Source organism: Engraulis encrasicolus, chromosome 3, assembly GCF_034702125.1.
Source record: "Engraulis encrasicolus isolate BLACKSEA-1 chromosome 3, IST_EnEncr_1.0, whole genome shotgun sequence".
NCBI lineage: Eukaryota > Metazoa > Chordata > Actinopteri > Clupeiformes > Engraulidae > Engraulis > Engraulis encrasicolus.
The window spans coordinates 11,744,619-11,755,482 of NC_085859.1; the positions used below are offsets into that span (position 1 = coordinate 11,744,619).

The 10,864-nt window shown below is 43.9% G+C and overlaps 1 protein-coding gene across 5 annotated transcripts in view; it reads right to left on the reverse strand.

Moving 5' to 3' along the window:
• The window catches only part of LOC134445712 (membrane-associated phosphatidylinositol transfer protein 2-like), an 84,976-nt gene that overhangs the window by 57,214 nt on the left and 16,898 nt on the right, over positions 1–10,864 (reverse strand). For all 5 annotated transcript variants that reach the window (XM_063194754.1, XM_063194756.1, XM_063194755.1 and 2 more), the window contains exons 4-7: positions 9,527–9,648; positions 4,810–5,043; positions 3,709–3,971; positions 3,206–3,353 (exon numbers count right to left, since the gene is read on the reverse strand). In XM_063194754.1, coding sequence (XP_063050824.1) covers positions 3,206–3,353; positions 3,709–3,971; positions 4,810–5,043; positions 9,527–9,648 — 767 coding nt within the window. The remainder of the gene's footprint in view (positions 1–3,205; positions 3,354–3,708; positions 3,972–4,809; positions 5,044–9,526; positions 9,649–10,864) is intronic.

A 10,864-nucleotide genomic window follows, 5' to 3' on the forward strand; every position in this document is an offset into this window, starting at 1 on the left:
TGTAGGGAGGCAGTATCGTGATACGCCCTTTCAAAGTTCTGTTACCTTTCCGTCCAGAAAACAACCACATCACATGATGTGATGGTGTTTTGAAGCTTCAAATCATCATCATGATTTATTTTTTTTAAACTTTTTTTTAGACTCTTGTAATCTATTCAACCTATAAACTATCATCATTTTCTTTTATAATGTTAGCAAATGTGAAAAAAGCCAATTCATTCATTTCAAAACATACAATAACAAAAAATCGTGGGGCGTATCGAACCGTCGGTCAAAAATCGTGATACGAACCGAATCGTGAGTTGAGTGTGTCGTTACAGCCCTAGCATAACGTGTACAAGTGTTAGTTAGATCTCTCCAAACTGTCAGCTCTAGCAGTATGTTAAAGAGAGAAAAAAAACATGCACATCTGTCTCAAAAAGATGGGTGCAGAACCAGCAAAAATACCATGAAAAACTGAAAGAAAAGTCCGCGACACCAAGCTCCCGTTGCTCTTTTTTTAATGTGACGTTTCGGGCAGCATGCCCTTCATCAGATCTGATGAAGGGCATGCTGCCCGAAACGTCACATTAAAAGAAGAGCAACGGGAGCTTGGCGTTGCAGACTTTTCTTTCAGTGTGTCATAGCTCTAGCAGTATGCCCATGGAAAACAGTGGCATTAGACAGGGGCGTTGACTTGTCAAGACCCCCATCAGAGTCTTCAGGAGGTGCCATCTATTTTGGACCTGACACCGCGGAGAGGCGTCTCTGACATGCAGACGTAGTGTGTGTGTGCGTACAGTGTGTGTGTGTGTGTGTGTGTGTGTGTGCGCGTGTGTGTGTGTGTGTGTGTGTGTGTGTGTGTGTGTGTGTGTGTGTGTGTGTGTGTGTGTGTGTGTGTGTGTGTGTGTGTGTGTGTGTGTGTGTGTGTGTGTGTGTGTATGAGGGCAGAGAGAGAGAGAGAGAGACTGTGTGTGTGTGTGTGTGTGTGTGTGTGTGTGTGTGTGTGTGTGTGTGTGTGTGAGTGTGTGTGTGTGTGTGTGTGTGTGTGTGTGTGTGTGTGTGTGTGTGTGTGTGTGTCAACAGGACAACATGCATGTGTGTGTGTGTACGTGTGTACGTGTGTACGTGTGTACGTGTGTGCGCGCGCGTGCATGTGTTCGTGGGCAATCTTAAGTATCGAAAATAATCGAATCGGTGGCCCCTGTCCAATGTCCTAGCTCCATAATAACATAATATAAGTGAAAAGGTAATAGGAAAAAATCTAATTGAATCGAATCGTTTCGTATCGTGGGGAATTCTTAAGTATCGAAAATAATCGAATCCCTGCTTTAAGAAATCGACACCGTATTGTATCATCATGGAGGCTGTGATTTACACCCCTAGCGTCCGTGTGTGTATGTGTGTTATGGTGATGAATCCTAGTGTTAGTGATGGGGGTGTGAAAACCTCCTCTGGTGATGTCACAGCTGATGCTAAAAATAGCTGCTGTAACATCTGACAGGGAAAGTAAGGGCACACACACACACACACACACACACACACACACACACACACACACACACACACACACACACACACACACACACACACACACACACACACACACACACACACACACACACTCACACACACACACACACACACACACAGCCATAGTATCTCTGCATATCTGTGACATGTTTGAAATTGTGGTTGAAAACTGATACAGTGGCTCCAAAACTGTGTCTGGAATTGTTGGCAAGGCGTGCTTGTGTGTGTGTGTGTGTGTGTGTGTGTGTGTGTGTGTGTGTGTGTGTGTGTGTGTGTGTGTGTGTGTGTGTGTGTGTGTGTGTGTGTGTGTGTGTGTGTGTGTGTGTGTGTGTGTGTGTGTGTGTGTGTGTGTGTGTGTGTGTGTGTGTGTGTGTCTGTGCATGCATGCGTGTGTGTGTGTTAATGTGTTTGTTTCCATGTTTACACTCTTGATCAACTCTCATCTCCTCCCATCTATCTGACCACTAACTGCCTGCATGTGTGTGTATGTGTACTCTACTTAAGGTGTTGCTGTCCCATTTTTGGAAATAAGCTTATTTTAAACCTCCCCTTGAGTTAAGTAGTTGACTTTTACCTTTCTCCTGTACTTTCAACCGTTTTCTGAGTATGGCAGTGCAAATTTGTAAAATAAGCTTATTTCCAAAAATGAGACAGTATCACTTTAACCCTGTGTCAATGTACCACAAAAAACTAACCCTACTTAGCATCTACAGCTCAGTATATTTGCAATTTGTTTCTTTTTTTGTCTTTTTGACTTTATTTATGATAGGACAGTGAAGAGAGAGAAGGGGAGGGGTCGGCAGAGGACCCGGGCCGGGAATCGAACCCGGGTCAGCCGCATGGCAGGCGAGTGCCCTACCGGTTGGCCACGGCAGGGACGTGCACTTAGTTTTTCGACTAGTGATATAACTATGATTATGTCCTTGACTGTAAGTCACTTTGGTTAAAAAAAGGGTTTGCCAAATGCAATGTAATGTAATGTAATGTAATGTAACGTAACGTAACGTAATGTAATGTAATGTAATGTGTGTGTAATGCAATGTAATGTAACGTAACGTAACGTAACGTAACGTAACGTAATGTAATGTAATGTAACGTAATGTAATGTAACGTAATGTAATGTAACGTAATGTAATGTAATGTGTGTGTAATAAAAATGTAATGTAACGTAACATAACGTAACGTAATGTAATGTAATGTGTGTAATGTAATGTAACGTAACGTAACGTAACGTAACGTAACGTAACGTAATGTAACGTAATGTAATGTAATGTAATGTAATGTGTGTGTGTAATGTAATGTAATGTAATGTAACATAACGTAACGTAACGTAACGTAACGTAACGTAACGTAACGTAACGTAACGTAAAGTAACGTAACGTAAAGTAATGTAATGTAATGTAATGTAATGTAACGTAACGTAATGTAACGTAACGTAACGTAACGTAACGTAACGTAATGTAATGTAATGTAATGTAATGTAATGTAATGTGTGTGTATAGTGTCTGACCTCCTCTCTTTGAAGAGCGGGAGGACCTGGAGGAGGTGGACCACTGCTTGGTGAGGTGTGTGTGTGTGTGTGTGTGTGTGTGTGTGTGTGTGTGTGTGTGTGTGTGTGTGTGTGTGTGTGTGTGTGTGTGTGTGTGTGTGTGTGTGTGTGTGTGTGTGTGTGTGTGTGTGTATAGTGTCTGACCTCCTCTCTTGGATGAGCGGGAGGACCTGGAGGAGGTGGACCACTGCTTGGTGAGGTGTCCCCGCGAGGCCCTCAGTGAGTCGGGGGCGCCGGACGGCGTCTGCTGGGCGTTATTGTTGGGGCTGGGGGTCTGAAGGAGGTGCTGGCTCTGGAAACACCACAGAAACACACACACACACACACACACACACACACACACACACACACCCACACACACACACACACACACACACACACACACACACACACACACACACACACACACACACACACACACACACACACACACACACACACACAGTAAGGGTTATTCGGGGTGTCCTGAAATTTGTTTTTAGTCTTTAACCCGTTTAGACACTGCGTTATAAATTTGCTGTTACCGTAATGGCAATGCCCAAGTTGTAGTGCATTACTAAAGGTCACACACACACACCCCGACCTGTCTTCTTCTCCTCTCTCTCTTTCTCTCTCACACACACTCGCCCTCCCACACGCCCCCACACCTGGTTGTCATGCTCGAGCTCCTGGGCCTCCTGGCACTTGTCCAGGCTCTCCTGCTCCTCCCGCTCCTCCTCCTCCTCCTCCTCCTCCTCCTCCTCCTCGCCCTCTCCTCCTCCGCCCTCGTTGGAGTACTGGGCCATGCGGCGGGCCAGGGCCAGCTGCGTCTGGCGCTCCAGCTCCCGGATGTCCTCCATGGTCAAACCCCACCACTCGTCCTGCCAGCACCAGGCCTGCCGGTGGGCACGCACCATCACCTTACGCAGACCTGCGGAAGAGAGAGAAGAGAGAGAGAGGTTCCATTGGCCCATTGTTTCCGGGTTCTATTATTGCAAGGGGGGGGGGTTATGACACGCCCCTTTAGGCAGACCGGAACCTGGTCATGTTAGGTGCCCATAGCAACTTATTACACTGGCATATCTCTATATACTTAAAGAATCTCTGCCTGCGGGGGACACACGCACGCACGCACGCACGTGCAAGCACACACACACGTACACACACGCACACACATGCAAGCACACACACACGCACACACGCACGCACGCACGCGCACGCGCACACACACACACACACACACACACACACACACACACACACACACACACACACACACACACACACACACACACACACACACACACGCACGCACGCACACATATACACACACACACACACACACACACACACACACACACAGAGTTATATACACACACCTACATACATATTATACAGACTCCTTCATGGTCAAACCCCACCACTCGACCTGCCAGCAGCACGTCTGCCGGTGGGCATACATGCACCACATTACGTAGACCTGGGGCCTCATTTATCATTTGTTCGTAGAATGCCTTCTACAAACAAATTGTGTCCTACGAGTGAAATATAGAATACAGAATAAAAATCAAGACTCACTCACACATGCACACTCACCCTTTTCCCCCCACACACTTAAAGACAGTCTCTCTCTCTCTCTCTCTCTCTCTGTCTGTCTCTCTTTCTCTCTCTCTCTCTCTCTCTCTCTCTCTCTCTCTCTCTCTCTCTCTCTCTCTCTCTCTCTCTCTCTCTCTCATTGACACACAAACACACCCAAACCATCCACTCACCAACATCGTGGATGAACCTCTCGATTTTGGACTGCATGCCCCAGTATCTGAACTCGACCTTGCAGAGCTTGTAGGCACACATGACGGGCCCCTTGCTGGGGTCGTAGATGATGTCCTCGATCCAGTCGTCCGTCAGGGGCCCGCGCTTGGTCTTGGCTGAGCAGTAGATGCGCGGGTCCTCCTCCAGCTTGTACTCGTGCGATGCGATGGGGTCCTTCACAATGTCGATGGGGTCTGGAGAAATCACACCATTACATTAGCGTGAGACGCATATGGACGTTTATATAATATTATTATCAGGGTGCGATTTGTAGGGGGGGATGGGGGGGATTGTCCCACCTTCTGGTCTTGATATCGCCACTTTCTCAAATGATTGTATCACCGTTCAATGTAATTCCATTGATATTGCTTAAAATCTGAAACATATCCCCCCTTCTGGATTTCTGACAAATCGCACTCTGATTATTATACTGTTAATTAGGGCTGTAACGATACACTCAACTCACAATTCGGTTTGTATCATGATTCATGACCTACGGTTCGATACACCCCTCGATTTTACATTTGCCAACATTATAATCTTTATAAATAAAAACTATGATAGTTAAAAGGTAGAATAGGTTACAAGACGCTACAAATCATTTTTAAAAGTTTAACGATGATGCTTGGAAGCACTATCACTTCATAGCATGTGGTTGTTTTCTGGGCAGATGGGTATCAAAACGTTAAAAGGGCGTATCACGATACTGCCTCTTTGTATCACGATACAGTATTGTGACTCTGTGTATCACAATTTCTCGGTTCGATACAATATCGTTACAGCCCTACTGTTAATATATCTTTAATTTTGTGGGCATCTGTGGGTTGCTTCCAAACATAATCTCACTGTATTTATAAAGTGACAATAAAAGCACTCTACTCTACTCTACTCTCTACTCATTGCATTACTGTACATTACACTTAGCTGATGCTTGTGTATCCAAAGTCACTTACGGATATTACAGGTATTGTTTACAGCCCCTGGAGCAGGGATGGGCAAAGATACAACAATACAAAGTGCAACGGAAATATACAGAACAACAAGTGCAGATGCAAAGAAGGGTTAGTTTCATTTTTTAGTACAGAAAAAAAATGAAACTAAATCTTCTTTGCATCTGCACTTGTTCTGTATATTTCCTGACCTGTGCACTTTGTATCTGCTAGCAATGTTGGCTAAGATTATGTCTTCTTTTGAAAGTCGTTTTGGTTATAAAGCATCTGCCAAGTGCAATGTAATGTAATATAATAATTGCCTGGTTAACACCAGACCTAATCACAAGTGTCTTTCAGATCGAAACGATTGTGTAGAACTTAAGGCAGCATGGGAGTTCCCAGGCTAATATACTAATGTAATGTAATTGTATTTCCAAATACAATACAAAATACCCAGCTCTAAAGTGTTACAAATACGATAAAAAAATACATATCCGTAACTGTATCAATCATCAAAATACTGTATTTTATATTTTCAAACACACAAAATACAACAGAAACTGTGACCATCGCTAGGATTGTGGGTGTGTTCTGACCATCATGCAAATGAGTCGGGCTCTTTGGTGTAATGCAGGGTTTCCCAGACTGGGGTGCGTGCAAGGGGGTGCGCGAGTTCAATAGAGCAATGGCTGAGATGTGGGTTTTTATACAAAATTTAAGGAACATTACGTAGTTTGTAATTGTTTTTTGGTGAATTGTATGCTGGAAGGATGCAGCTAAAGTGTCATTTATAACTCCTAGACTTGTTATGCAACTGAAAGTCCTTTATTTTTTCAGAGTGGGACATTCAGAGTGGGATAAAAATAAAGGACTTTTTAACTTCACTTCAGAGTGCCTTAGACCCTCTCTCTGCTCTCTACATATATTCCTTGATATTCCTACAGTGGGATGGGGTACTTCACAATGCGTATGAAGTCTATGCAGGGGATGACAGACCATTACATTACATTACATGTCCTGACCGGTCACACCCGGACACCAGAATCCAACATGGAGGACGCTCATGCTGGTGGCTCTGAGAAACACGTCTTTCTCCATTGTCAGTCTGTCATTAACTGTCATTATTTAGCTGACCTTGTTTTCCTCAGTAGCAACCTTGAGCATGAGGAAAAACTACATTGTTAACCATTGTAGGTCACAAGGTCAATTTTTTCAAAGGTTACTGCCTGCCTTCAAGCCCTGCTGACACTACAAACACACATAAACACGGACACACACACACACATATACAGACACACACACACACACACATGCACACAGGCGCGTGCACACACACACACACACACACACAACCAAGCACACGCACCCAGACCAGACGTCACACGTCAACACCATGATCACAGACAAACAGGAACCTGTTCTTCCGCCCATTCACAAAGCCGCGCCGTGACACATAGCTGCCACTAGGGGTCGCCTGCTCACACGGAATAAATATAGCCTCAGCTCATTCGTTACTTTCACAGGAAGGTAACTGAGATACTCCAGGGCAGACAAGACACTGCTCGCTCGTTTGCATGAAGCAAATGGCCAGTCACAGTTGATACGTCCGAGCATACATTAAAGGGACACTGTGCAGGAAATGGTCAAAAAAGGTACTGCAACTATGCTGCTCAGTGAAACTGTGTCGCATATTGCCAAATTTGATACATGAAAGTTTACTAAGTAATAAACACATATTTTCTAGCATGGTCCAAGTACAGTCATTTTTGCAGCTAAAAATGGCTATTTTTGGAAATTCAAAATGGCAGAAAAGTGTATGAAAAGTGCAATTGTTCCAGTCATAACGAATACTTAGAATTTGATGGTGGTGATAAGTATTCATGAAAAAGGTAACATTAGTGAATGGGCAGCATGAATTCTGGAAATAAACAACTAAAAATCTCACACAGTGTCCCTTTAAAGGCCAGTTCAGTTTCCAGGAGCAGCAGCAGCATGTGTGTGTGCCTTCATTCCCACTGACCAAAATTAGAACTCTTGAACCAGAATCATACAAACGAAGTGACAAAAACACAATGTTTCCGACCATGGTAGTGATACAACTGATTTTTCATCATATGTGTCGCATCAACTTTGTAGGCCCATAATGCTCGCCGTACCTCCTGTGGCATGTTGTAATAGTCATAGTAGAGAGAAATACCATAGTACTACATTACTATGACATAACACAGAGCAGTTAGTAATTCCAGTCATTGCCGTTCTGGTAACAACAAATTTATAACGGCATGTCTTAACGCACATCACTTTAAATCGACTTATATATTTGATGGGGGGGGGAGGCTACGCTTATGCTGATGTCAGACGAATTGAGAATTTTGGTAGGGATTATACCAATTACATTAAAGTTGTAAAAAAAATGTAACCCCTGCCACATTGTTGTGGATTAGATCATACACTTTTGAATAATGTTAACTCAATTTGTACTCCAGAAAGTTAATGTGATTCCACCGTTGGTTGTTTCCACCGTTGTCGACCCACAAGTTTCAGTTGAGCCGCAAGGTAGACTGCCACTTGACTGGCAGGATTAAACTGTGGCAGACTTGTTGGAAAAGGGTAGTCTTTACTTTACTTTACTTTACTTTACTTTATTTGTTCAGGACATTACACATTAATGAACATATACAGACATGTACATATATGTAAATATGCCAGATTGTAGCCCAAGGGCTAATTTCCATCTGGTGTCCAATAGGCAGGCTAGATTTTTACAAGCAATAGAATTTAAAATAAAACAGACTGTTAGTAGCAAAATAAATAAAACCCACTACAGAAGCAAAAGGCATGCATGTAAATAAAATGAAAAGAGAAAAGAAAAAGTCTTCTGAGTGAGCTCCTGAGGTCGTGTGAAAAATGTGGATGGGGAGCTTGAGTAATTGCAGTATTGCCTCAGGGTTGCCAGATCAGACTCGTGATTTCCAGCCCACAAAAAAATGCTGAAAACCCACCTGGAAGCACTAAATCCCGCCCAATGTGAACTAAATTCGATTGATTGCTATGGCCATAAATCTGCAAGAAAACCTGCCCGAATGCCCTTTTTATCATTTTTTTACCTGCAGACGGCCATCCTTAGCAGCTCAAATCTGGCAACACAGTATTGCCTTACACCTGCCTTAGCACCTGGGCCTTGGGCGAGGTATCCTACCCCAATGGAACTTCCCCTGCTGTATCGCATCGCAATTCACAGGAAATCTGTCATTTATCACAGAGTATCAGCTAAATGTAATGTGCTGTCATGCTGGGCTTTGTAAAGTAAAGCCAGCATAAGACATTCTTATTTTCAAGCCTGATGCCAATACAGTGGAGTAAATCTTAGTGTCTTAGTGAGTGTTTCTTGGTGTCTTAGTGTGTCTCTTTCACTTTTCATGACTGGTGGCCTTCTTTCAGTGAGCCTGTCTACCCAGGGAAGTGTGTGTGTGTGTGTGTGTGTGTGTGTGTGTGTGTGTGTGTGTGTGTGTGTGTGTGTGTGTGTGTGTGTGTGTGTGTGTGTGTGTGCGTGCGTGCGTGCGTGCGTGCGTGCGTGCGTGCGTGTGTGTGTGCGTGTGTGCACGCATGTGCTTGTTTTTTTGTTTGTTTGTTTGTGTATAGTGTCTTTGTATAGTGTGTTTGTATAGTGTGCATGTGTGTGTGTGTGTGTGTGTGTGTGTGTGCATGTGTGCACGCGTGCATGTGTGTGTGTGTTACGTCATACCAAGGGTCCTCTGTCGTCTCTCTGCGGGCGAGAGGTTGAAGACATCCGCCTGCGTTCCCGTGTCCGACTTGTAGAAGGTCTCTATGTCTATGGAGAACTTCTCCACAAAGGGACATGTGTACCTGCAGACGGGGCAGGGAAAGATAGATTACTGCTTTCTTGTTGGCTGGCCAAGGGGCCCCCGGGATCACAGTTCGTCCCTGAGGCAGGGACGGACACACATACAGTAGGGTGCATGAACTGTATCAGGAGCAATGCCGGAGTGGCCATTATAACTATCGGGACATTTCCCGGCCCAAAATTTGGGTGTGGCCCATTGGACCATGGGGAAATATTTTTAAATTCAAATTTTTTCTCACTTGGGTTATTCTAAATGTAATGATCATTTGTAGTCTGCATAAATATTCACCATGACAGCGCAGCCACTGGCAGCACCACAGTAGATTATTGAGGTGCCACCATCTAGGCGCCAAAGAGTCCCTGGGGAGGCGCGAAATGCGCGAAGAAAGGTGCACTTTCTCTAAATCTGCATGTAATAATAGCCAAATTAACTGGTCACACCCGGACACCGGAATCCAACATGGAGGACACTCTTGCTGGTGGCTCTGAGAAACACGTCTTTCTCCATTGTCAGTCTGTCATTAACTGTCATTATTTAGCTGACCTTGTTTTCCTCAGTAGCAACCTTGAGCATGAGGAAAAACTACATTTTTAACCATCGTGGGTCACAAGGTCAATTTTGTCAAAAGGTTACTGCCTGCCTTGTTGTCCAAGGGGACAGGGCCAGATTAATAAGGGTCCGGGGCACCTAAGATTCAGGTTGCTGTAGGCCCCCCATGGAAGGCAAAATTACATAGACAACGTTACCATTCCCACCCAAGAGTTGTATTGAAAAAAATAAAAATTCAACCTGGCACAGCAGACTAAGTTATTAACAGTTTTGGGCCGGAATGCGTTAGAAAAGTAATGAATTACTGTAATGCATTACTTTTAGCTGGAATGCAGCAATGTTAAGCATTACAGGGCAAAAATCTGTAATATTTACTTAGTTACAATGCCAAATAACTCAAGTTACAATGCATTACAATGACCTGGATTTTAGTGGTATTCGGTGTGGTGGGTCAAAAAAAGCTATTCCTGAACCTGGTAGTTTTTGCATGCTGCCAAAACACCTTCTGGATGGGAGGTGAAATAGTCATGACTCATGAGCTTGATTTACACTAATAAATTGCCAGATCCATATTTAGGCCAACAGTTCTTTTGGCGAAAGTAACTAAAGTAATGCAAAAGTAGTTTAATGCCTTACACTTTAAACAAGAGTTATTATTTATTCCCTGT